The sequence below is a fragment of the Aythya fuligula genome, chromosome 5, assembly GCF_009819795.1.
Source record: "Aythya fuligula isolate bAytFul2 chromosome 5, bAytFul2.pri, whole genome shotgun sequence".
In the NCBI taxonomy this organism is placed as follows: Eukaryota; Metazoa; Chordata; class Aves; order Anseriformes; family Anatidae; genus Aythya; species Aythya fuligula.
The window spans coordinates 45,784,794-45,812,171 of NC_045563.1; the positions used below are offsets into that span (position 1 = coordinate 45,784,794).

Below are 27,378 nucleotides of genomic sequence, written 5' to 3' on the forward strand. Positions count from 1 at the left end.
CACAGCTCCCAGCCGCGTTCATCAGCCGGGGCCGTGCTCCTTTTCCCTGAGGCCAGCCGAGGCGGGCAGAAAACCGTGGCTGAGGGAAGGGCACTGAGAGGGGGGAATATCCTTCCTCCGTTACGTGCCTGCCATCACCCAGCGGAGCTGGAACATTGGGGTTGGGATCAGACACGCAGAGTTAGGAAAAAAAAAACAAACAGCCAGGATCCCAGCTGCCTCGAAGACGAATGTAGAACTTGTCCGTGTGCTCGTACGCCGTGCGTGTGCCTCCCACGCCATGGGCTTCACTCCTGGGAGCACAGCGTGTGCCCAGCTCAGCTCGCACCCTGCGCCCTGACTGCGGTGTGAGTGCTGGGCTAAAGGCTGCACGGGGACAGTCGCAGCTGGGGTTTGTGTCACCACAAACCCGTGAGGGCTAATGGGGCCAAATGGAAACTCAGTGTAAAATCCAGGTGTGTTTATGTGCACTCTGCACGGCGAGCACTCTGAGCCCTGTGAGGTAACAGGAGGGCTCTGAGGGAAGCACACCACTCTCCTCTTCCTCTCACTTTTTATTAACGCGCAGTTTTCCCCATTTCCCCATCATTTCCCCATTTCCCCATCCCTTCCCCATTCCCCTCACAGCGCCCCCCCCCGCCGCCCCGCAGTGGTACACCCCGCCCCTAGCCCGCCTCTCCCCGCCTCCCCCCCCCCTCCCCGCCCCGCGGTGGTTCGCTCCCGCCGCCGTTTCCCCCCCGTCCCACCGGCGGGGCCGCGACCCGGAAGAGCTCCGGGAGCGTTTCCGGCCGTGCCTCCCGGAACGGCGGCGGCGGCGGCAGGGCCCGGGCCCGGGGCCTCCTCCTGCGTGAGTGGGGGCGGCTCCGGGGGGCTGGGGGGGGCTCCGCGGCCTCCTAGGGGAGCACCGGGGCCTGCTCCGGGGGCTCCGGGCGCTGTTGCCGGGGCCTGGGGGGGGCCCCCGGGCGCTGTCAGCGGGGCCCCGGGGCCCGCCCGCGCTGCTGAGGCCTGTGGGGCCCCTGCCCCGCGCCCCGGGCTTGGTTATCCCCGCTCCCAGCCCCCGGGGTGGGCTTGTGGGAAACTGCGGCCTCCGAGCCCCCGGGGGGCGCTGGGGGGGTTGGGGCCGGGCCCTGGGGTCTGGGGTAGGGGCAGGGGTAGGGGAAGGAGTAGGGGTAAGGGTGTGAGCGCGGCCGCCCCGCGGTCGGTTTTCAGGTCGGTTCCTCAGGGCTCCGAGTGGTGGGAGCCCTCGCACCGTTTTGGTATCGGGCTTTAGGAGTTAATCTCTTTTGTAACGCACACGGGGGAAAGGCTAAGCGGGATGCAGGCCTAGAGGGCTTTTTGTAAAGCTTCCTGGGCACGTTAGGCTGGCACAGGGCTATAGGGCGCTCGTTAAGGTGCCTGCTGTGCCTGCACAGCCCCTCTTAACGTCCCTGTTCGGAGGGTGCTGGCAGGTGCCAGGTACAGCGGGCACCCTGTGTATAAAAACATCCTTTACAACACTTTTTTTTATTGTTATTTTTTTTAATGTAGCAGGTGAGTTTGTGAGCATTTGGCTTCGATTCCAGGTGTGTGGCATCTGCCAACTTGAGACAGAAAAGGGTGCGCTGGGGAGGGGGAATAATAATAATAACAAAGCAGCTATGGCAATGCGAGTGCATGCTGGAATATTTAGTAGCCTTCGGTTTAGTTACAAGTGCTCTCCGGAACAAGGCTGCGCAATAATTACCCCTGAAATTAGATCAGCATTCAGTGAGGAGACCCAGCTGGCTCCTTCTCTGCCTGGGCCCTGTCCCCAGTGCCCCTCCTGCAGGTTAAAACAAACGCCTTGCCCAGCAGATCTCCTGCCTCTAATCTAGCGCATCCCTCCTGGCTGCGGCGTGCTCTCAGCCGGTCAGAATCCCCATTTGTGGCAGTCCGTGGGGTTTTAGAAAGCCGGGGTGCTTCTCTGACAATCCCCTCTTCTAGAGGAAGCGTTCAAACAAATTGCTAACGCAGCTCAAGGAAAGTGCTTGCATTGCCTTGGAAATAGGGTGGTGCTCCAACACATCCTGGCCCTGTGTTGGACTGGGGTGACAGCTGCACTTTTGTACGGGTTGGGCAGCCCTGACGTGTGCCATAAATGTTGACACATCTCCCCTGAGAAGAAAAACTGGGAAGTGCTGCTTGTTGTCCTCAAGGAACAGGATGAGCCATCGTATGGAGAGCACAGCCCGCCTCGCTTCCCTTTTCCTTGAGAGCAGCTCAGGTTTGAGAAGTTTGTTCACGCAGTGAGATCTTTACCTTCACCTTTGCCTGGCTCTTCCTTACCTGTTTCAAACTCTCCACAAATCAGACTTTTGTTTTTGTTTTTTTTACTGCCCAGACCTTGAGGCAACCCCCCCTGGTTTTGCCAGCTCCTCAGTGGCTGGGGAGATCCATGGCTGCTTGGACACGGTGGTGGGGTCACAGAGGCATTCCCACCTCCTGCCAGATGAGGAGGTTTGGGACAAACACAAGTCACCCCTCGTGAAATTGTGCTGCTCCCCAGCTCCAGCTTTGTGAGCTCCCGTTTGGAAGGTTCCCTCGTGTTGTGAGCTCACGTTTGGGAGGTTCTTATGTAAGCGGCTTCGCTCTGAATAATTCATCCGTGTGCAGTGCTGGAACTGGCGCGTTTCTGGTGGAAACCAGTGGTTCTTCCCAGTTTGGTTTGGGTACGTTGCAGCGACTGCCTTTTGATGAGTCTGCGTGTTTTCTGCCAACGAAAACCATTTTTCTGCACTCCTGTGAACAGCCACGAATTCAGCTAGGAGTTTAATCCTCTGCTTAGGCAAGATTCTCACCGAAGTTAGGAGAAATCCTGACCAGGAACCCGCTCGTCCTGGAGCTTGATCTTTTTAGCCTTTTTTCCTGAGCAGCGAAGGCTGCGTTTCCAACTCAGCCCGCCTTAGCAAAGGCTGCATTTGTAGGGCTCTTAAGTGCAGAGCTGTGCTACGTGGCTCAAAAAAGGGAGTGAACGAGTGAGGATGTGCTTCGAGAGCTTGAATAAAACATAACGTTTTGTTCCAAAAATGACTTTAATATGTAAGCTGCATAATGCAGAGCAGGGAGAGGGGGAGAAGAGCACCCGAAACTTCTTTGCCACGTTTGCAGCAGAATCCAATTTCTCCTCCTTGCTGAGTTGTGACAGCAAGCTTTGTGAGTGTCACTTAACTGTGTTCAGCCACGGCTTGTTTATGGAACAGCGATCCTCCTTCCCTGACGCTTTGTAGCACCGCGTGCTGAAAGCTGTGGTTTGGTCGTCGGTATGGATTTGGATCAGGAGCCGTCTCGGTATCTGCCAGTTTTATTGCCAGTCTGCTAATGCACTGCAATTAATTTGATTGCATTAATATGCGCCCAATGAAGTGGCCTCTTTGCTGCGGTTGTGTGCTCTGAGGCTCTCCTATTTCACGATGGAGCTGTGAAAAGGCCTTTGTAGAAGAAGACCTAAAACGCATCCTCTTTGTTCTCGTTTCGTTGGAATTGAGCAGGATGAAGTGTCTTGATTCGAAACCTCTACTTTTCATCCTGTCAGCCCTCATCCGAAGGGCAGGCTGACCTCTGGCCCCTTTCGATGCTGCTCCTTACAGCTAGTATGCAGGATGGTTTTGGTGTTGGCAGGTTTTCTCCCCCTGCCTTTAGTGGGGAGGTCTGGCTGTGCTTTTTTTTTTTTTTTTTGGTCATCCAAGACAAAGCTGAATTCTTCCCCTGCACTGAGTTGCACAAGGAGCTGGTTTCAAGGGAAACTGGGAAAACTAAATGGGTTTTCTTCCTCCTCCTGCTGTAGGAGCTGCTTTCCAGCAGCACAAAGCCAAACCTCTGTTGTTGTAGATCGAACCAGAAGAAAAATAAAAAGAACGAAGTGTTGCTCAGTGCCTGTGCGGTAGCGATACCCTCTGTGCTCGTTTAGGTGCTGTGTTGCCTCACCGCCGTCTGCCTTCTTGCAGGGAGCGGATTCCCAATGTCCTGCCATGGATGATGACAGCCAGGATGAGCTGATAAACAAGAACGCCGCGCTGGGCAAGGGCAAAAGGCAGAGTCTGGCACTCCTCAGTGAAACAGGTAACCAACCACAGGCTCTCTGTGCCTCCACCTTTCCATTTGGAGGTCTGAGAACCGATTTTTTTTTAACCTCCCAAAAGAAGTGAAGCTGTATTTGTGACCATTTTTCTCTTTGCCTGAAAAATGTTTTGTTTTACTTCTAAACGCTGCATCTCATGCCACTGGCGTGCTTCCTCTGAGTTGCCCCGAGCTGCTGGCTTTGACACTACTGCGAAGCTCATGAGGAAACCTGGGGTTTCACTTCCTCTATAACATCCTGAGCAGGAATTCTGGTGCTGTACTCGTGTTTCAAATCCCCCTCTTCTTTTTTCTTCCTTAGAAAGCAACGGTGGGAACAGCTGCGAATCAGAAGATGACACCGGGAGTGAGGAGGAAGATGACTCTGAGGAAGAGGGAGGTGAGGAGGACAAAGAAGAAAGTGAAGATGAAGAATTAGAAGGTAAGGGCTGTTAATGTGCACAACAGTGTTTTTTTTTTTTTTTTTTTTTTTAACAACTGAAGGAGGAGCGAGATGAAAGTTTCCTTCCAGAAAGTAACCATGAAACATAAATCCATGCTGCTCTGTAGAGTGGTGCCCAGAACCTACAGTAATAAACACGGACAATGCCCAATTTCTAGCTGTTTATAGCATTTGTATGTTTGACGACTATCTACTACCAAAAACGGTGTAGTTACAGACTAACATCGCTTTATGAATCCCCCTGCACTTGCCTCCCCTTGCCCTGCAGCATGTCAGTTTTTTTTCCTTTCTTGCTTTTTAAGATTGCGAGGATGACGATGAAGAGGAGGAGGAAGAAGCTGAGGCCACTGGAGGGGGAATGACTGATGCTCTGAAATTAGAGCCACACCTAAGCGTAGCAAATGTTTCCTCTGATGAGGATGGTGAAAACTGCCCCATTTGCCTCAACACGTTCAGAGATCAGGCCGTTGGGACTCCTGAGAACTGCTCCCATTACTTCTGCTTGGACTGCATCGTGGAGTGGTCAAAGGTGAGCTGCTGGGACTTGATTTCCTGCAGCATTATGATGTGCTCTGTTCTCTCTGATCACACTGTTCTTCTTTCATGAGAACAGATCCCTGTAATATTTATATTTACTTCCTTGAGCTTTTCTACACAGGCTTAGGTGACTGCTTTATATGCCAGGATTCATGTTTGAGAAGTGTGGATCTGTTTCTTGTACCCGTTCTGATGTGTTCTGTTCTCTGAAAGCTGTGATACTGTGAGCAAGTGCATTTCTAGGCATCTAAGAATCTTGTTTTCAAGTCAAGACACCAACAGTATTGGTTTTCTCTGTGTGTGTGCGTGTAGACATATATTTATCTCTCTAACTTCTGTGCTGTGACAGCAGGATCAGGGTCTGTTGCGACAGCAAACATTTAAACCCAAGAAAGACACAGAAGATTACTAAATCAGCAGTTTGCTCTGAATTCAGTATTTTTCAGTCAAAGTTACTGCCACTTAACTGCCTAGTTCCTGTAATCATAGTCCAGGGTGAGAATTACACAGTGCCTGTGGTAATTAACATCAGAGTTACTGAATGGATTTGCAGGTAATTTTGAGTTGCTCATTTTACCCAAAGAAAGAAAATTTCCTCCAACGTGAGCAGTATTTTAAGGCCATGTTTGGAAGAACTTTGATATTCCTTTGGAAATTGAATAATAATTAAATGATTTCAGTGATATAATAAATGTTTTTCTAAAAAAGTGTCTTCTCTGATGAAAAAGGTTGTTTGACAGATGTCAGATTTAACTGCTTAAAATGTCAATACCCGTAGCTTTTAAAAATGCTTACTACGTTAATGCTGGTCACATTAATAATTTAAATTTCGCTTTTTAGGAATGGAATCAAGGTGTGTGTATTAATTGTATGGGAAAAATATTTTGTTTCCTTCTAGAATGCAAACTCCTGCCCAGTGGATCGAATCCTCTTTAAGTACATTAGCATTCGGGCGCATTTTGGTGGTAAAATCTTAAAAAAGGTAAGCTTTACTACTGTAGTACAAAACCAAAATGGCCACAAAAAAGCTATTCAAAGGCTTACTTTTTTAGCATGTGTGTCTGATACTTGGTAGCCGGGTGAATTATTTCCTTCCTGATCTGAGATTGCCTTTTAAGGCACTGTTATAAATTTTCCTCATCTTTAACCACATTTCCTACATCAGAGTGTGTGGATTGAAGTGTGCTGGCTCAGAAGGCAAAAAGGATTTTACAGCTGTGTTTTTGTATAGTTTGCCTCTAAGCTGTTCTGCACTGATAAGCCAGTTCCCGAGGGGAAAGTGCCCACTGTTGTGCAAGTACTGTACAATACCAACAGGAACAATGTGGGTTAAACGTACCTGACCTGTTCCTTATGTCTTGCTACCAGCTCTGTTGTGTAGCAGCTGGGTTTGTAAGGGGAGAGGGAGGTAGAGGAGGCTGCAGTTGAGCTCGTAAAGGCACAGGTTGAGTGTGGCGATGGTCTCTCACAAAACAATATTGAAGAGTTGTCGCTGTCCTTGTTAAATCAGTATCTGAAACGTACCGTGTTTCGGAGGGCATCTGAGTTCGTTATGTTTTCATAAATTGAAGGTTTATTATTGCTTACATTTTAACAGAGGTATGATTACTGAGACTTAAATAAATGATAATTTAGGAAGGGAAAGATAAGCTTGCTATCTTAGGTTTTATTTTGGGATTTTTTTTATTTGTTTGATTACTTTTGATCTTATTCAGGTTCCACTGCTTCTTAAAAGAGTTTTCTGTGGTTGTCAGCATCTGACAATAGACAAGCCAAGCTCAATAGATCTCAAAGTATTTGATCACGTCTGAGATGTGTTGAATGAACTCAAATGAAGGATTGGGTTTGTGGTGGCCACTTGGTTCACTCATGTTTAGGTTTTGCTGCTGTTACTGCTCATGTGGCAATGGATTTTAAAAGTGGTGCATTCTGCATGCAACCTGAATCCCTTTTTTATCCAGATTCCCGTTGAGAACACACAAACTCAGGGTAACGATGGAGAGGATGATCCAACCTTCTGCGAGGTGTGTGGCAGAAGTGACCGTGAGGATCGCCTGCTGCTGTGCGATGGCTGTGATGCAGGGTAAGAAAGATGTGAAGGGAGTACAGCACCTGTGTGATTGACACTTGCATTCTTTATGCCTCCCTGAAAAGGTGCGTGACTTGTCCCAGTTGACTAGGCTTTAATGTTGCGTGCGAGAGCTTGAGATTTACAGTTCCATGAAATGTTGAGATATTTTCTGTATAGCCACATCTATTAGATGATTATTTTAGTCTTGCTTACTGCTGTGTTTACCTGACATCTTTTTTTTCTTCCTCCTGGAAAAATAAAATAACTTTTCAACTGCTCAGTAGAGACACCAAGGAGCTGATACGTGACTTTGGGCCTATAGTCTCCTGCTAGAGTTTCAACTTGTTCTACTGTTTGAATCAGTCTTGCAGCATTGTCAATTTGATGGCAGAAGTCCCCTGTTGAACAAAATGAGATGCTTCTTTGAATGAATTGGTAGAATAATCTCTTAAAGGTGGCTTTTATCAAGCTTACAAGATAACTGGTAGGTTTAGTTTTGTATTTGTGTTCTGTAGCCTCTGTGCATTGATTCACCTTCTAAACAGAAGACACAATCAGGAACACTAAATATTGTTAAGCGTGTCATCAATACACTGAGCAACAAGTGCAGTTTAAAATACTTGGGGGGGAAAAAAATTTGGCTGAGATCATTCCTAGGAAAACGTGGTATGGCTCGCTTCAAACCCTGGTTTTATTCCTACACGTTCTCTCTGACCTGACACAGCATTGAAAACTTCATCAGTTATTTTTTCCATCAGGCTTATAGCCAAAGGAGTCATCCTGTCTTTCCATAAATATGGAAGATAGCACTGGCTTCAGAAACACTATAAAGTCCTGATTTTTGTCATTTTAAAGAATTGACTGGAAGATGGGTATCAAAATGAAAAACAGGGCTAGCTTTGTGGCCAAAATTCCTGAATTCCATAGATGTCATTTTTCTTATGATTTGTGAGGACTGAGACGGACTAGTAAGGCAGAAGATTCCCTAGTGGCCCAGAAAAGAAGTCTGAAGCCAGTTCACTACTGGCAGTCACAAAGAGTCCAAGAGAAGTGTAGAGAACTTGACTGCTGATGTCTTTTTTCCCGCTGTTTTGCACAGGTATAATCCTGGCCAGAGTGCTTGGGTGCACAGAGCATTTGTGCTTGTGAGTGGGTGGGCACATGAGTACATGTAAATGAGACTGAGAGAATGAGTGTGAATAAAATCAATTTACCTCTGAGTTGCTTGCAAAGCAAATATCACCTTACTCTTACATGAGGTCTGGCACTGAGTGTTGTTATGATGTTTTTGTATGTGATTGGGTTCTTTCAATATCTGGGGAGCTCTTAAATAGCTGTTGCAATAGGTTTTCCAGTGTCCAGGGTTTTCAAATGCTACTTCAGAAAGCCCAGATAATATAAAATGCGTTTAACAAAGCTCTTGCTATAAGGACTTTTGTTACGACTTCAGCCTGAACAATGTTACTTGTCAGAATACCACTTTAGGGAAATTATCTCATACCTGGTAGCTGGCAATTGGAGAAAAAGCTCTCCTTTCCCAGATAAGGAAAATACTTTGCTACTCTAACATAGCGATTTTTTGCAAACATCATTTTTCAACTTCCTCTTCTTGTGTTTCTGAAAGAGTGTAAAATCTCATCTGCTCAGATGTGCTCTTCCCTGCAATAAGGACGTGATATTCCATTTTGTGTTTATAATTAATACATTTTAGCATAAACATAATAGCAGGTTTTGCAATCTAGTCACAAATTGAGTTAATCACAACTTCATGGAACAGGTTTGAAAGACAAAATCTGAAATTGGAGCAGTGGGTGGGAGGTGAATGAGCAGTTGCATTCTCTCTGCAGTTTTTTTTGTGCATGCATCCTACTGTTGCTCGACTGGGGATCTTGTTCTATACACTCGGTTTTGATGGGAAGCATCTCATTTATTGGGAAGCCTGTTTGAGTTCTTTTTGGCAGTGTAACTTGAAGATGAGTTGCTTTAGAAATTCTGGGCTACTAATGTGTTCCTTTGTGTGTGTGTTAATTTAATGGCTGAAAGTGGAATAGAGTGAATTATGGAGCCAAAATTGGGTAATATTAAAAGGTTTTCCAGGATAGCTTCTCTTTGGCTAGAAAACACTTCAAAATGCTGAAGGGTGGTGTTCTCCAGGCAGCAAGCAGGTGTATGAAGGCAGCCAGCTGCACAATGCTCTGCAACCTAGTTCATCTTGTGCAGAAATCTTCATCACTAGGTGTTTTCTTAATCAACAGCTGTGGGGGAGGGATGAAATGCGTTTATTTAAGATAAGGCATTGCAGCTGACCGGTGCCCAGTCATGCAAAGTAAAATGTGCATAACTCTCAGTTACAGTGATGCCGCGTTGGTTCTCAGGAAATTGATGTCGTTTCCAGATTGTCTGTCATGTCAGTGCTTCACCAGCTCCTTTGTTTTCTCTTCTCCACCACCAGTTTTCTCTTCTCCACCACTAGTCTTGGCTCTGGCCACTTGTTGTGTTCGAACACTTGTTCAGTTCAAATGGTAAGCACGTACCCCACCATGAGGGTTAAAACAGGCACTTTTCACGGAGTTATTTGGGCCTAAAATGATTTAAAAATACATACTAGAATCAAAGACCGTTATACAACTATCAGGTAGCGTCGTTTCTCTGAAGAATGGTAGAAGAAGATACATAGGCTGTAGTTTCAGGCTTACGGAAATGCATCCGCACTTGGGGTTATGGTCTTATCTTTTCTGTAGTTAGACATAAAATACTCTTTTCCCTTGGTAAGGAGCACTTTGTTTGATTTTTGTTTTGTTTCTTTTTCTTTCTCAAGGTATCATATGGAATGCCTTAACCCACCTCTGAGTGAAGTCCCTGTAGATGAATGGTTCTGTCCGGCCTGTGCTCCCATGGGTATCAGTGCTGCTGCAGGTGAGGGTTTGGTGGTGTGCAATAAGAGTAAACAAGTTTCTCCTGACTTAAATGCTGTGAAGCATGTCTTGTTTTGAAGAGATGTTTAACCCCTGGTTTGATCTGCTTTAGAATAACTGTTGGGCATTCTTCTCTTGAACCTGTTGATTGATACGGGGTTTTTGTAACTGCAAATCCAAATTTTAATAAAAAAAAAAAAATAAAAATAAAAAACCTACGGAGTTTCTTCTTATAAGCATTCTTCAACCTTTCTGAAGCTAGCCCAGGACCTTAGTGCAATTGCATTGCCATACACTGCAAATAATTTATTAGCACCCTGATCTCAGATGATTGCCAAAGTGGCAGTGTTCTGTTTTACCTAGAAAACCTTGTTTCTGTATCACGGTCTGCAGTAGTTAGTGTTGGTGGTGTCTGTATTCATTTCTTTTGGAGAGGATGAAGTCCATGTTTGGAGGCCATTTGGCTTAAGAAGGGGAATGCAGATTGTTGTTGTTGTCCCAGATTCTCGAATGCTTTCACCTGTAGAGAGAGAAGTGACCTGGACATCTTTTCTTTCAAGATACAGATCACGTGAGTGAAGAAGAGGTTGCTGCCCTCGTGGCTGACGTTATTCCTACCACTAGCAGGCTACGTCCTCACGTCCGAACCCGAGCTATAGCCAGGACTCGGCAGAGTGAGCGAGTTCGGGCAACAGTGAACAGAAACCGGATAACAACTGCACAACGAATTCAGGTATGTAGAATTATTTGCTAACGAGCTTCTAGAAGAACCTTGTGGAAGAGCTAAAATGCATCCCACCCCTCACATAGCTCATCTGTCTGAGTGCTGACCATCCATAGCAAAATGGTCAGTAGTTGTGGAGTTCTTGTTTTTTATTAATTGAGACATAACACAAGAGGCTTTGCAGTACACAAGCAAGATTGTCTCTCTTTTGAAATCTGTAGTAGCTTCTTCTCTTAATCTGCATTTTTATTACTTCAGCCATTAACAAAATTATATTCTTATTCCCAGCAGATGTTAGTTCATAATTTGTGCACCGTTCCTATTTTTTAGTGTGCCTGTTTATTTGAGCTTTGTGGATTTGCTTGTTTGTCCTCCTACCCCCTTCCCAGTAGCAGTTGGACCTGTTGGCCACCTTCAGCCAAACTGGAGGGGAAAAAAATATTAAGTTTTACTTTTTTGACAGTTAGCCTCCTATTAAGCAGTGCAAACCCAAATTCTAGTGTCCTTGCTGATGTGGTGGTGTGAATTCAACCTCATTAATAGATTCCCCAGAATCTATGCAAAATCCCTGAGGTACTTGAAATCCTTTACTCATGGACCTGCTTACTGAACAAATAGAGACGGGTGAGGTGACGCTGTCTGAAATAATTGGGATCCTTTAGGTAACAATTACTGTGCTGCAAAGTGAGCACTTTGAAACTGGGGATCTCCTGCCTGGCCTCCCCTCTGGCTTTAGCCAAAGTACCTACCCTTCACTTCCATAAATATAAGAAGCCTTAATTTGCACAGGAACATATTGTGATTTAGAGCCTGTAAATAACCTCTGTGGGACTAGTGATATGTTAATTGGTTTTTCATTAGTGCCCTGAGATGGAGAAAGCCCTGAGCAACCTCGCTTGAATTCAGTGTTGTCCCAGCCATGAACAGAAGGGTTAGACCTCCTTAGGGAACCCCTTGGTTCTGTCCAACTTGAATTGCTCCATAGCTCTACGTAAGCTATCATCCGACAATAACATGCTCTTTTGGTTTTGACTGTATTGCCTTTTTTTCCAAGGATAAGAAAATATATTAAAAAAAAAAAAAAAGAAAAAAGAGTGGATAAAACTAAATGTTTCTTCAAGTCAGTCAGTTGGCTGTGGATTTCAGGCAGGGTTAGGTGCAGAGGCTTTTGTTAGAGTGTGAAGTACAGATAGGCAAAAGACAGAGTTAGTGGTGAGAGGTCTGGTGGCTAAAGGTTTCCTGTATAATCCAGTTGTAATGGTCAGGTGAGAAAGAAAAAGAAAATGTACTTAAGATTGTGAAGTGCCTCAAATTCATGAGCAACACTTCTATATTCTGTAAGTTCAGGCAGAAAAATAACTTTCCTGAAGGGTGGCTTGAGGGAAGCAAAACAAATGCCAAAATCTGGGCAAGAAAATATGTAGGCTTTCTTGTCATCTTACTTTCCTACTGGTTGGGAAGAACAACAGACTGTTAATTAGCTCTCTGGAGTATGCATGTTGAATCTGTCATCAAAATCATTATAATTGGAGGAGAGAAATTTTTAGCGAAACCCAAATGGTCTTTATTATAGCTGTTAATACAGGCTGAAATCAGTGCCTTAGGTTTTTGTCATGTCTGTCCTGCCACTGTAGCGCTGCTAGAAGGAAGGAGGGAGGGGGGTTAGAGACATTCTAGGAATATGGTTGGCATGGATGTGACGTGCTTAATGTAGCTTTTGAGAGAAACCTGCTTGTCACCTCTTTCCAACCAAAGGAAGGAACCAGTGCCTCAGAATCCATACACTTATTTCAAATATGTTAAACATATTTGAAATGGGGTCGACCCTTTTGTGTAGAGAGGAAGAGGAAGGTGAACCTTGGTGGGGTAGCTGTACTACGTTGGCTTTTTGGCCTTCATGCTCATCATGCCTTGTGTGATGGGCCAGAGGTCAGTTCGGTGGACTTGTGGAAGTTCTGCTGAGTGGGAGTACTCTGTTAACAAAGTTGGCATTAAGCTAGCCATGGCTTGTGATGGTGAGGGAGCCTGAAGGGCAAGCAGGTTCTCCTTAATCCAACAACCAATAGGTGAGAACAGTGCCATAACTGCTTTACTGGCAGCTTGGGCTGCCATCAATGTTTCTCTCCTGAATGTCAATTCGCTTTCTCTTCAAATGCTTTTATACCGAACTTGCTGCTGATCTTCAGATACCTGTATCATCTATCTTCTAATCCCCTCCAGCATGTGCCGAGGTACCTCATGTCCTCTCTTCTGGATGAAACAATTGAGGCAGTTGTAGCTGGCTTGAACACAGCCATTTACCAGCGTCCTCTTACGCCGCGGGCTCCTGCTAGACAGAAAAGAAAAACAGGTAAGGGCATCAGAAGCCTTCTGTGGCTCCCACCTGCAAGAATAAAAGCTTTGGGAAAATAAGCCTGAATCATAGAAAATTCTTTAGAGCAGCTGTGTGCTGCTGCACCTGTGCAGCTACAGAAGTATGCCCAGTGCGTATGTACACGTATAGGTCTGTGTAATCCCCTCCCCAAGATGTCTTTTCGTTGTAAAGATTACTTTTAAATAAATCCTGATGTCTTCACTCTTTTCTGCTGCACTGTTTTATCCTGCTGCAGCACACAGTAGATCACTTTCAGCTGCTTTGTGTGCCATGGGGGTATGGAAGGGGGAGTGCAGGGTACAACACAGCACCAGCATTTAGCCAGGTACTTGGTTGTCTTGTGTCCCATCAGGTAGGAGGAAGAAGGTAGCAGGCAAAAAAAGAGCTCAGACAAAATCTTCTGTTGGGAAGAAGACGTCAGGGACGCAGCTGAAGAGACGCAAGCGTTTAATGAAGAAGAGAAGAGGGAAAAAGATAAGAGTAAGATCGCATGTGAGTCTCTGCCAGTATCAGAATCTGCCAGTTTTCTGCTGTTTTATCTATCAGAGGATTATATCGTGGTATTCCGTGGAAAAATACAGTTTTGTAATGATAGCAGGTAGGGCTTTTTTTGTGGTGGAAGTATGTACAGGATGTTATGCCCAGGGTACTGCAGAAAAGTGTGTGTACCTAGAAATGAATTGCAACTTTCAAGCAGGCTTGCTGGATTTGCTAACAAATCCCGTTACCTGAGCTGCAGGGATCACACTAAAGCGCGTCCTGCAGGCTTTGTGTTATGCTCTTACCGTTAAGCTCTCGTGTTTACTCGGTACTGGTGTAAGCTCAGCTGAAATTGTCACCACCCACTTCTTTTAACGGACTGTGGTAATTTGCATCTGTGTTGTTGCAAACCACGTTAAGTACATGTAAGGGCTCACAAAATCCCTTTCAGTTGTGGGTAGTGTTCTCGGATGAACTACACTGAATACTCTGTACCAGCTTGACTTTTGTCCTCAGCCACCTTAGCTAGAGGTTACGTTCTACAGACAGCTGACCTCCCAGCCTTTAATAAGGAAGTGACAATTTTGAGTGACTGTCTTACAGATTTGTAGAAATTTCCCTTGTCTGATCATTTAAGTTACTATATGCAGTCTCTGTATGGAGTGGCATACAGGCTGTGGTATGTTCTATAAATGCTTTAAAGCAAACAGAAAATAAATGCGTACTGCTTCTGCTGCTGACAGTAGTAACCTGATCACTGCATTTGCTAAGTGAAGACTTTGTACCTGCCTCTAGCATACAAGTAACCCACCTCTGTATCTGTGCAGGTAAAAAATGAGGTTTCTACTCGCTCCCGTATTGCACGAACTCTCGGTCTTAGTAAACCCGTGCGTGGGGCCTCGATTCCTTCCATGTACAAACCAACGGAGCCCTCACTTGGTCTGATGAGGGCAGACATTGGTGCAGCTTCTCTGTCTGTGTTTGGAGATCCATATGAGTTGGATCCTTATGAGAGGTAAGATCCCAGGTCCCTGACCACAATCCAAAGTTAATTTCACTAGTGTTGAGTTGTTTGCACGTGTGCATGGATGTATTCCTATCTTCATGAGTATTTGAAACCTGGGATGTTAGGATACAGGAGAAGTTCAAGAACTGGGTTATACTTTGGAAAGGAGCTTGTGACTTTCTGCAAAAAGTGTAAATCTCGCACCCGAAAATGACTTGGGCTACACAGCTCACAATAATGTAATGGTGTACTTGTTCTTTCTTCCCCCCTTGGCTGAGTTGCTGAGCTCTTAAAGAATCAGCTGCCTTTAAAGGGGTTTGCTGAAATAAGCCGCATGAAAATCTTTAATAAGATCTATGAGGCTATTTAAAGGCTAGAGAATGAAGGAGCCAGATCCTAATAATTGTTTGTTTACTTTAAGTAAAGGTAGCTATCATTTGTTATATGATAAACGGTGACTTCGTGTAGAATTAGGTGGACCTGTGGAATTTTTGATGTTTTTCCTTTCCAAATCTCCCCTTCTTCAGATGCTTTAAATTCAGGAGGAATCTCCCTGTGCCATAGTTTGTATCACTCTTAAGCTCTGAAATTTGGTGAGGGAGGTATCTGAAGTTATTGCTGGTGAAATTTAATTTTCTACTGAACAGACCTTTTTTGACAGTCTCTTAGAAGGAAACTACCCATTTAATATTTAAAAAATCTCTCACGAGATTCAAATGTAGAATTCTACTGTGTAACAGTACGCAGTAACTGCTGTTACACAATTCTGCTTATTAATCAAGAGAAAATAAATATATGGCACAAATCTTTTTTTATGTACCATGCTCTCTAACAGTACATCTTCTAATCATATTATCTGCTTCATCCATTTGACAGTAATTTCAGGGTGTGTGTGTGTTTTATCCACAGCAACGAAGAAGTTCCAGCAAATCCAGATTCACCAGTGAGTGCCAAAAGGAGAGTTCTCTCCCAGTCAGCTCTGAGGTCTCACCGTCCAGTAGCTAGACCTGTTTCTGTAGGACTTCCCAGGTAAAAATCCATCAAGTGCTATTTTTATTTTTTAAATTGTATAATGACTCTAAGGACAGGTGATCGTTCTTATTGAACTTTTTTCTTACCAAATGTATTTTGTAAGTCTTTCAAGTTGGGATTTCAAATATACCAATGGGGTTGCAAAACAATTCTTAGTCTCATTAACTCTACAAAAACAATCAAAATGTCCTGCTCCCGTATCTGGGTAGGCAGGGGAAGCTAGGTGCATATCCAAAGGAGGGAAGGAGGGGTGTAGCCACATCACTTTACTCCTGTCATCTGTTGGAGCTCAGAAAATTGGAAGAAACTGTTTGTTTGAATCTATAATTGAACAATTGCTCTGCTGTCTGACAGGTGATTTGTGTGTACTTGCACGCACACACGTGTGTGCACCTGCCGCTACCAGCCCCAGTGGGGTTTCAGGACTGGGGCACAGGATGCAGTGCAGAGAGGTTGGGCACAGGGAGAGGGGTGTGGTGAGAAGAACAGGGATGAGGAAAACGTCTGGAGCAGGTACCAACCAAGTCATGGAAAACTGCAAGGCTGAGGGAGCTGAAGGCTAGGAGAAATACAGAGAGCTCATCTTAACCTGTTGAAGGGCGTAAGAGATTTATGTGGCTGTCTTCTAATGCATCTGACTTAAAGCAAAGGTTTGTTTCCTGGGATTCAGATAGGAAAGGTACAGAAATATCCCAAGTTACCATGGAAATGTTATCTCCATCCTGAAGGAAGCCTTCCAGAAAGCTTTCCATGTCCTCTGAAGTAGCTCAAGTAATGTGTTCAGCTGAAATTCAGCTTTCCTAAGGGTTTGATTCGCCTGAACCACAGTGAGTTTCCTTGTCCAACTTAGGTGGCCAATGCTTTTAGCCCTCCCATATTCTCTTTCTGTTGTATGCTGCAGATTTTTGGTGTGTATTGTTTGGAAACCTTGCTTTGTTGTACAGAAATGAAGTCTAGCTCCCTGAAAAAGCCAAGTCTATTCGTTCCATTTTAACGCTTCTGGGTTTTATGCTTGTCTTTAAAAAAAAAGAACTCCACTAAACACACAAGCAAAGAAAAACAAACCACCAAAAGCACTCAAACCTTTTTAATCCCCCCAGAATGGTTCATAAAACATTAATCCAGTAAAATCATGCTTTAAGCCCAGAGAAGCTGCAGTTAAAACTATTTTCTTAAGATTGTGTAATGCATAAAGGGGAGTGTTTGTTATCCCACGTGTAGGAATACTGCTGTTATTTTTCAGTGTACCTACCCTACTGGTAGGCACTGATGTGCATTCCAACAACTTATGCTAAACACTTCTATGAGGTGCGTCAGTGTTTGGTTTCTTTTTAGATAGTAGTGTAGGTCTGACTAACACAGTTGTGATCCTGTTTTGGTGGGGAGAAGAGACAGCTGGGATGGAAGTAGCTCTGCGTAGCACTGAACAATGCGCTGTCCTGATATGTGACAACGTTGAGCGTCATTCTTAAATAAGATGAAAAGCATTTGCTTACCAAAGGTCTCAGGAAGCACATAATCATACCAATCTGTAAATACTTTTACAGATAAGTAAATACTTCAACTTCTGTGTCGGAGAGAGATGGGAGCAGAATTATTCTAGTGAAGCCAAAACTATCAGTGAACTTCCCTGGCTGACCTCTGTTTATACCGTTGGTTTTGGTTTCTTTTTAATGTAATGTGTGTGTGTAGAACAAGTGCTGTAAGAGTAAAGGAAATGTAACCCCTCTGAAACATGCAGAAGCAGTGTACCTGCCTTGAGTCCTGATCACGAAGCAGAAGCTGCCCCCGTGCCTGATCTATTGGGAAGTATCCTGTCTGGACAGAGCTTCCTCATGATGAGTAGTTCTGACGTGGTCATCAACAGAGATGGTTCTCTGACAGCAAAGAAGGCAGGTAAGGGTTTGGCACTTGCTGTTGTAATTAGCCTGTTTTATCCACGCCTGCCCAGGTCCTATGTCAAAAGTACATGCTCCATAATATATAACCTATATACTATATAGTAGTATATAACTGATAACATCCTATGTTAAAGTCATTTTTATCAGTTGGCGACTACAGGATAATACTCACAAATCTAGTGAGACCCACAGAACAGAATTATTAATTTCTTAAATATTGGCATTTACCTCAAAGGTGCCATTGTCTGACAGTAACCCTTGTGCGTCTGACCGAAATAACTGTTGGACTGCCTTATTACTGTGTGGTATGTCTACAAACCAAAATGGAACTTAAAATAATTACCTCTGTACTTCTTTTCATGTTGGGGGGGAAAATGATAAATACGCCTTGAAAAGCTTAATTGTTTGCTTGTGTGCTGTAGCTCCACTTCACAGAAAATCAGCAAAAGACTCGAGACCGGATGATGATTCGGGACGTAAACCCCAGCTGAGTACAGTGCACTCAGGGACCATGGCAAGCAGCTCCATTCCTGGACCTTCAGTTTCCTCGGGGCTGAATACTCGCACTAGACCCACCTCATCAAGTTTGTTTTCATCACCTTCACCCTCCCTCAGCAGGGTTGAGCCCACAGCAAACCCTGCACAGACCACGTCAGAAAAGGCAACTGTAAAATCGGAATTTTCAATGACGCCCAGGTCTGTTCAGACTCACAGTATAGCTAGCTTGAGTGGGCATGGCTCCAAGTCAGATGAAATGCCCAGATTTAATGGGAACTCTAAAAACTTTGCCCCCACCAATTCATCTTCAAAGCCCCCGAGCTGTAACTTGAATTCTGGTTCTAAGGCTGTAACTGTGAGGCAACCATTAAAACCACCTCTCAAGAGAGTTGACATCTTTGAGCTTCCCAGGATACCAAAGATTAAAAAGGAAACCAGCAGCAAGCAGGTGGAGCCAGAACCCACAGGAAGCCAAAGCTGCGACATCCCCAGCTCCTGCATAACGCAGCTGACTGGCAAAGAGAGCGCTAATCAGCCGGGAAAGGGCAGCAGGGTGGAAAGTCAGAAGTCAAATGCCAAGGAATCTCAGCAGCAAACACGTACGAGCGGGGCATCTTTTTCTACCAATGCAGGTGTGTATAGCAGTTCATCACTTCTGGGCACTTCGAGGAGCAAAGGCCCGAGCTCTTTTGAGAGTTTTAAAATTAATATTCCTGGAAATGTAGGGACTTCCAGCAGACTGCCTAACCCAGGGTTTTGTAACACCTTTCGCCCTGTGGATGAGAAAGTGCAACAGAAAGAGACTCCTTCACCTCTTTTCTCAGTTAAGAAGAAGCAAGTCAAAAGTGAAATATACGATCCCTTTGAGCCAACAGGGTCAGACTCGAGTTCAGCAAGCAGTAGTCCTGAAAGGCTCGGCTCAGGGATCCCACTAACTAATATTACCCGGACTATTTCCATCGAAAATCCAAAAGTTCAAACATTTCAAACTGTTCGTCGTTTCACTCCTTACACGGTAGAAAATATATTTGGGTCTGGTGCTGAATCTGATGTACCGTCTAGTAACACGGAGTCTCATGAAGACGTGCCAGCAGAAAGCAGGATTGTAGAACAGATCTCTGATACGGAGGAACGAGACAATATGGATGAGGAAGACTTTCTAAGCAGTCCTTGCACTTCGTCTGTCGTTAAGCAAATCTCTAATGCAGAGCCTTTAAAGGAAGAAGGTAGAGAGGGCCCAAATGTGTTCTTTAATGCTGAAGAATTAATCAGACCTAGTATTAGTGTGAAACTAGAACCAGAAAGTCCCTCAAAGAATGATGGGCAGCAAAAAGGCCAAAAGACGGAACAACCAGAGAAACGATCACGTTCCAGATCCTGTTCAAACTCTAGCTCCCGGAGCAGGAAGAAGGTGAAGAGGAAAAAAGCAGTTGTCAAAGACCGTAAGAGATCCCGATCAGGGTCTAGGGACAGAGCACGCTCGAGGGACCGAAGTTCCAGATCTACGTCTTGGTCAGGTGGAGAGGAGCACAGCAAAACACACACCTCGAAACCCAAGAACAAGAGGTCTTCTACTGACCGTTCCAGCAGTCACGAGCGATCCAAAAAAAAGAAAATGAAGGATAAAACTAAGGATAAAAAGGCAAAATCTTCTTGGTCTAGGGAGAGAAGGAAATCGAGGTCACGTTCAGGTAGTCCTGGAAGTAATTCTGAGTTTTACGAAAACAGGAAGAAGAAAAGGCGGTCTCGGTCAAGATCTAGACGGAGGGATCGTTCCCGCTCAAATAGCACTGAAAGGACTAAGAGGCGGAAACACAGGAGAGACAAAAGCTATGAGAGGTATGAAAAAGATAGTAGCGTGAGGTCCAGAGAGAGAAAGAGATCAAGATCCAGGTCTCGAGAGAGGAGAAAGTGGAGGTCTCGGTCTCGGTCTGCATCTCGATCTCGGGAGCACAAAAGCAGCAAATCAAAAGAAAAAAGACCACGATCGAGATCACGTTCCAAAGAAAGGAAACACAGGTCAAAAGAGACCTCGCTTCCTCCCCAGCCAGAAAAAGATCAAAAGCCTCCAGCTGAAGATGTACCCAGCTGTCCAGAGCAATCCCATTCCTTCAAACAGGAGCCGAAGGAAGAGCTAGTACTGGAGCAGTTTTCCATAACCATCCAACCCAATGTCAAAGTTGAGGAAGTACAGGCTGAGACCTCCGTGCAACGGAGGGAGGCCCAAGAAACTATAAAGGTAGAGCCTATTTGTGAGGAAGTGGCAAGTGAAGCTGCATTCCTTGTGCCAGAGATCACAAACAGCTGTGTTCCAATTGGTAGCATGGATTCTTTGGCTGAAACTGAATTAATGACTAGCAGTGATCCAGCATTGCTTGGTAGCTGTAGCAATACGAACCTGGAGATTACAGTTAAAATAGAAAATACTGCGCTGTGTCCGCCTCTGATGGAGCCACCTCCGAAGAAAGAGGTTATCGTGCAAGTTCAGCCTGAGGCTGAGCCAATTCAAAGCTCATCCAAAAGCAAAATAACAGATTGTGTGAGAGAGGTTAAAGATGAGTGCCTTGTGTCAACGGAGAAAACCAGTGATTTCACTAAACCTGAACTGGAGGTGGTACCTCAGGGTCCCGCGTTGAAATCTAAAGCACCGGTGAAAAGAGTGACCTGGAATCTTCAAGAGGAAGAGAGCGGTGCGTTGTCTGCTGGAAAAGCTCCACGTAAGTCTCTTGGGGAAAACAAGCAGCAGTTGGAGCAGGCTGCATAAGGCTTAGGGTTTAGGTGCCTGGCTAAAGCTGTAAGTGTAGTAGCTCTGTCATCTGAGCTGGGGTGATGCTGTGGTTCCCAGTCCTGAAAGCCTGCGTTTTGCACCTGCCAAAAACACGAGGTGAATCGCGTTAATGAATCGTTGCTGTCACTTCAGCAGCTTGACTAGCCAGTGGCAACTTGTTTGGCTGTGAAGCAAGTACTGCAACCTGATCTCTGAACTGGCAGCCTGCATTCCATGCTTCCTGCGTTTAACTAGAATGATTTATCCTTCAGAAGTTAAGATTATTCAAAACTGAGTAGTGCTGCAGATCTCTACAGCTTGCTCCTGTGAGCTCTGCTAAGCCAAAGCTGCTCGGAACAGCTCGACTTTGGTGCTCTGTGCTGTGGGTATTGACAGTTGTGTGCTTCTCAGTTCCTCTCACAGAAACCCACTAAAAAACAATTGCACAAGTGAATGATAAGCACTCTTATCAGCTTTAAAATGTTGATGATTACTAAACTAAGTCCTTTAATAGCCAGCCTTGTTGTTAGAACCATCTCCACTATTGGTTTTTTATGTATAACTGCTTTGAATCTTTGACCCACAAGGTTTATTTTGTTCTCTTTTTTTTCTTCTCTTGGGGAACCTAGGGATGCCGTTTTACAAACTTCAGCGAGCAAAAGAAGGGGCCTGGAAGGCAGAGGACTTGAACCAAACATTAAATCAGGTGCAGTTAAATGAGCCTCCTCCAACCAATTATATGATTCCCGAGCCTATGTTTCCTGACCTAGATTCCTCTCAGGTTGGTTCCTATTCTGACAGCCCAGTGTCATGGAAGGCATCCCACCTCATCTGTGCCCTCGTTGTACGACACCCTTCCCTCATGGCAGAGCTCGCCTTCCTCTGCGTGTAGTGCATTTCATGAAGCCCATACGCCTCAGCAATCCTCCAATCATTTAATCTTTCGAGCGATTCTTACAGCTGAAGAAGCACATCTCCCTTTCATTCTGCACCATGTGTGCAGCTTTCATTTTCAGCACTTCCCTGATGAACAACCATGTTGCTCCAGAAGCTTTGAGCATCTTGCTAATTGCAATCAGGCTGTGAAAAATATATATATAAAAAAATATATATAATAATAATAAAATGGCCTGGTGGCACTGGTGTGTGCCAGCCTAGCTGAGAGGTGGACTGCAGCCTCCCTGATTCACTCTACTAATGACTTGCCTGTTTCAGTGGATAAAAATTGCTCTGAAAATACCAATCTGATGCTCTCTTTCAAGGACAGGCATTTACAAAACGGTCTCTGTTTCACAGGTGTTCTGTCAAAATCTACCTTTGACGCCACCTCTGCCCTCGAGCCTCCCCCCCTACGCGCCCGTCAGCCAGCCCACGGTTCAGTTCATCATGCAGGGCAGCCTGCCAGCGCTTGGCTGCGTGGCGGGGCAGAGCCTGACTCCAGAGCCGGGCAGCCTGGCTACTGCCTCTGAGCCAGGAATTCAAGCTGCTTCTGTTGGAAATGCAGAAGAAAAGATCAAAGTACCGAAACCTCCAGTGGATAAAACGAAGAATGAGGAAGTGAGTAAATGCTCTCAAGTAGCAAATGCATAACTGGAATTGCACATGCAGGCCACGGTCCTGTTAGTTAAGATATTACCCGTTCTTTAGAAATTAGAAATAATATGTTAATAAGCTGCTTATTTGGAATTTTAAAGGTTTTTTTATGACTTAAAACCTAGGTTTTATAACTTTCTCTGTACCCTCTCTGAGAGGGGTGAAAGCAGCTAATTTATCCTTACAGTTCTGAAACTTTCTTGTGTGAATGTTTGAAAGCTGCTTTCAGAAATCCAGAATGTCCAAACTCCAAACACCTGGTGCTCTCCTCTCTTGTTCAGTTTTGAAATGAGCATTAATTCTCATGACAGTCCTATGGAGAGGTAGGACTGCATCCTGCTGTTAATCAGCACTGAAAAAACCATTAGAGATCTAACAGTGCTAGTCCCTTGCTGCTGAGTTTTGGATCTGCTGTACAGACCATCTGCTGTAAACTCACATTGCACGTTAACAGAAGATCTGTCATTTAGCCAGTTATTCTATTTTCTATCATAAAGTTAAAAACAAATTGGTGGGAAGATGTTTTCAACTGAACCTCCATTTCAGCAGCAGTTTCTGTGAATTTGTCTTGATAGAGTATATTCTTATGTCAGAGTACCTTTAGAGCTATGCGAAGCTTTGTATTTACGCCTCTGACCTGCTGCTTTTAGATTTTTAGATTCTGACAGCCTCTTTGATTGATGGATGTTTACTCCAGAGCTGTTGGAATGGGAGGAGGAGATGAAAATTAAGGTGTCGTGTTTGCTTTTTTAAAACGTGTTCTCTAAGACAGAATAATGTTTCACAAAACAAGGTTTTCTCACTGCATGAAGCGTGTTTTGTTTCAAGACTGCAAGGTACGGTAGAGGAGATTGCTTTGAGGCTAGCTCTTGGTTTGTTGAAAAGTGAAATGGGTATTTTCATTGTCTGAGCACTTCTAAGAAGAATAGGTTCTGAAAGTATTCCCAGGCTAAAACAAGGTAATGAACTTCTCTTTGCTGTGCAGTACATGAAGAAGCTTCACATGCAGGAAAGAGCTGTGGAAGAAGTGAAACTTGCCATTAAACCTTTTTACCAGAAGAGGGAGATTACGAAGGAGGAATATAAGAACATTCTTCGAAAAGCTGTGCAAAAGGTAATGTTCCTGTGAAGGGGAGGAGCCGTGCAGGTAATTAAATAGTGGCAGTACTTTGGATTGCACTTGCAAGCTTCAGTAATTATGTGGTGTTACTGAAATAGCAGATTTTTGGACTCCGACCTGGACTCGACAGTCTTATGGTGAAGTTGCTCCAAGCAGGACTGAGCAGTGTCATTGAGAGCTGTCAAGGCTGACCCTTTTATAATATGTTTTCAGCGACATGGAACATTGAAGCTTAAGCTGCCTGATCTCAGGTGTTATGTGGCACACGCCTTGGGTGGGAGTTGTTAATTCCCTTTCATTGAGAAATTCAGCCTGAATTGTCAAGCTGCTTCTCCTAAAGTTAGAAAATATTTTGTGTATTAATTCCTTGGACACCTGTGATGTCCCTGAACTTTAGAAGAGGGCTTTGCAATTTGGCTGACGCTGACTTTTGTCTCAAATCTTAGTGCTGACTAGATTGTGGCTGGAAAAAAATACCTTATCAGCAGACAAATGCATGTTGTCTTGTGAAAGCAATTAATGCTCTTGCGATTGAGGCAGGTAAATGATACCCTGGAGAACTGTTATTTTTCTCCCTGCTCTGCCTTCCTGCTATCACTAGGAAATTCCATCGTAAACAACAATTCCTGAGATAATGTCTGCAATTTCACATCTTCTGCATGACCAACGTGAAAAGCAAATCCAGTTTGTAGAAGACCTGAGCAAAACCAGTTGCAGCTGAAGTCCCTGTGAACAACGATTAAGTTCTTAGTACTTTGGGAGAAAGTGAGCAGACACTACATATCTCAGAATTGCCCTTCAAAAGTGCCAAATTCTTTCAATCTGAACATCACTTCCTCAAAACCATCAGAAAAATGGGAAATAAACATTAATTTACCATGTATTATATAGGATTTGCTGGACAATTGCAGTGCAGTTTGGTATGTTAATTAGAAACCACAGAAAAGCCCATGATAAAAATGAATAATTCTACTTTGAGAGATGCAATCAGTTAGTGCTCAGTAGGGAAGTGCTCGGGCTGCTTCTGGAATGCATGAAGGAAAATATTACCAGTGAGCACTGTTCATCCTGAGCAATGGTAGAGGGGTGGGAGTACAACAGTATCCAGCTCTTGAGGCTAAATATTACATGTGCAGAAGAAGGCCAGCTAGGGTTACAGGGTGTCTTTGTTTTCTTGAAGGGACTTCTTAACTAGTCTTTGATCAAGCGTAACTTCTGTGGTGTTCTTTAATACAGTTTGTGTGGGGATAGTAATGTGCTAATGATTTCTGCAGAGATGTGTAAGCCATCATGCCAGGTTGCTCTGACACTTGGATATATCAGAGCTGAGAGCTTCATTATTGCAATGCAACAGAGGCTGAACTCTCTCAGACAGAACACAGATGCAGTTACCACAGCGAGGAAGGGTTTGTGACTTGCCCGAGTGCATTTAGTCCAAGATGCATTGTAGGTTTTACAAATAACCATAGAGGGTTAGACCTACCCCAGCGTTGGCTGAAAACACTCTTATTCTTGTTGAGTCTTTCACTTTGTGTCCTGGTCTGAGAGTCTAGGAGCCTATGAAGGAATCAGTTCTCCTGGGAAGTTCAGGGTTTCTTGATCACTACTTGTCTGCCTGAGCTGCTGTGATACCGTTAAGTGACTGAATGTCTTCTCTAATCTCTTGCAGATCTGCCACAGCAAAAGTGGAGAGATCAACCCTATGAAGGTAGCTAATCTGGTGAAGGCATATGTGGAAAAATACAAACATATGAGGAAACATAAGAAGTCTGATGGTGAAGATGCACGTGAAGTGGAAAACTGAGAGTAAGCTGCAGCCAGAATGACTTGAATTGAACTCTATGAACTGAGAACATTATTCCAGAAGAAATAACAGATCTGCAGTAACATCTCATCAAAAATAAAATGCAGAGAAGCAAGATAGGATTTATCTGCTGAACCTACTTTTGAATTGTTTCCATATGGGAATGAGCTTGGGTTTGTTGGTTTTTTTTTCGATTACCTACAGATGTAGAACTCAATAACAATCAAATGCCTCAGACCAGCAGAGTAATTCCAAGGGAAACACAGAAGAGATTGATGTTTGGGACTCCCGGATTGCTACCATTTTCAGGGTTATTTTGATCACATTTTTGGCCCGTGCACCTGTCTTGCTAAAAGTTTGAAACTGGACACCACTTTTCATATACAGTATATTGAGAGCTATATACTGTTTCCCTTGTGTTTATTTATCAAAATATGGATTGTCTTTAGAAACTTCTAATTTAATACTTGAAATGTGGTATTTTTAGCCTGCTCGATGAGGAGCGAAGCTTTACTCGCTCTGTCATTTGGGGATTGCAGAAATGAGCTAACCTTTATAAAATGACTTCAGAAACACTGCTCAACCCGTGGTGTTTATTTACATCCTGTTGGAAATATCCTGTTAGTGAAAAGTTTAATTTTGGGGGTGGGAGATTATGTTGCACTTCTGTAAATAATGCACTGATGGCTGGTTTTGTGTCTGCCTTTCAGGAAAAATGAAACAAAAAGCAAACATTGTGAATTTTCAGTAACAAGCTTGAGGGACAAGGTTGAACTGATGTACAAAGCAGAAATGTGACAGAATTTATAAAGTTATTTTGAACGGTTTTAGTCCTATAGCAGGTGTCATTTGTTTGCCTTTACAGCTGCCCCTTTCCGTGACCATTCTGTATAAATGTGTACACAAAGGAATACTGGGTTTCTAGGAGAGGACTGGATTTGGATAAGTAAGTGTTCCTCCTATGAAGGAGGGGGAGTGCTTTCCTTTTCAAGAAGCAAGGACGTCTTGCATGTGTAATGGCTCTGTGTTGCTTTAAAAGCACTTTAAAAGCACTCCTTGTTCACACATACTGTAGAGCAACTACTGTTTTAAATGGTCGTCTGAAATACAGCAACTTAAAAATATATTCAGCACCTTTTGAATATGACAAAAAGCTCCTTTTTCCTGTGTTAGGAAGAGAGAAGGCATTTTAATAGGGAAGCTGGAGAAAAAAACAGTAAGTTGCAACTTACAAAACAACATAGAAAGTGGCTTTTCCTTTCAAGGGGATCTGAATATAGGTGGCCCGTTAGACCAGATATTAGTAACATTTGTGAAGTGCAGATAGGAACTACCCTCTTTGAGGGTCTTGCTGCTCTTCTTCAAAGAGAAAGTAAGCTCTTGGGAGTGTGTTTTTGTTTTTGTTTTTAATGAATCAAGTAACTTTTCAGCTCTTATTTTTCCTGGTGAGCATGGGAAGAGCTCACAAAAAAGAACTCCCATCCATTGCTGGCTTTCCTGACTTTTTAGCAAATGCTGATCTCTGTCTTGAGCTTTGTCGGCATATTGTAATTCTGATAGGTTCTAAGTATCTGTTCTGTGTGTGTGTTTGACTGTTTAAAACAAACAAACAAAAACCTCCACCAGTACTGCCTGACCTCCTACACCACTTCACTGCCACAATTTGCTATCTCACTATCCTAGAGCTGTGCTTAAGGACAAGCCCTGAGCATTTTGGGGTTGGTCTTCCCTGGTCTGCTCTTTGTATGAAAGTGCAAATTGAATGGAGGGGTTGATGACTTCCAAGATTTTGGAAAGAAGCCTCTTTTTTAGGGAGAAGAGTTTCAGTTTTACAGTTAAACATGTAGCTAGAATGCATGCCTCACAGGTGGGTGTGGGGTTATGAACAGAAACACTTCTGCTAGGTTTCTTGAGAAAATAAAGCCCAGAAGCCTTTATGGTGTTGATGAAACAAAAATGAGAGTGTTATCCAGTTGAGTTTCCATATAGGCTGAGAATCAGACACTTTGGGATTTATCA

The 27,378-nt window shown here is 44.2% G+C and overlaps 1 protein-coding gene across 1 annotated transcript; it reads left to right on the forward strand.

The window, feature by feature from the left end:
* The first annotated feature begins 777 nt into the window (after window positions 1-777).
* Window positions 778-26,185, forward strand: PHRF1 (PHD and ring finger domains 1). Its single transcript, XM_032188294.1, has 18 exons — window positions 778-847; window positions 3,963-4,077; window positions 4,397-4,516; window positions 4,840-5,066; window positions 5,973-6,056; window positions 7,036-7,157; window positions 9,964-10,061; window positions 10,621-10,793; window positions 13,005-13,134; window positions 13,511-13,650; window positions 14,466-14,653; window positions 15,554-15,673; window positions 17,418-17,572; window positions 18,000-20,792; window positions 21,472-21,548; window positions 22,139-22,399; window positions 23,421-23,549; window positions 25,225-26,185. The coding sequence occupies exons 2-18, from the start codon at window positions 3,987-3,989 to the stop codon at window positions 25,357-25,359; spliced, it is 5,043 nt and encodes a 1,680-aa protein (XP_032044185.1). The 5' UTR covers window positions 778-847; window positions 3,963-3,986; the 3' UTR covers window positions 25,360-26,185.
* The last annotated feature ends 1,193 nt before the right edge of the window (window positions 26,186-27,378 follow it).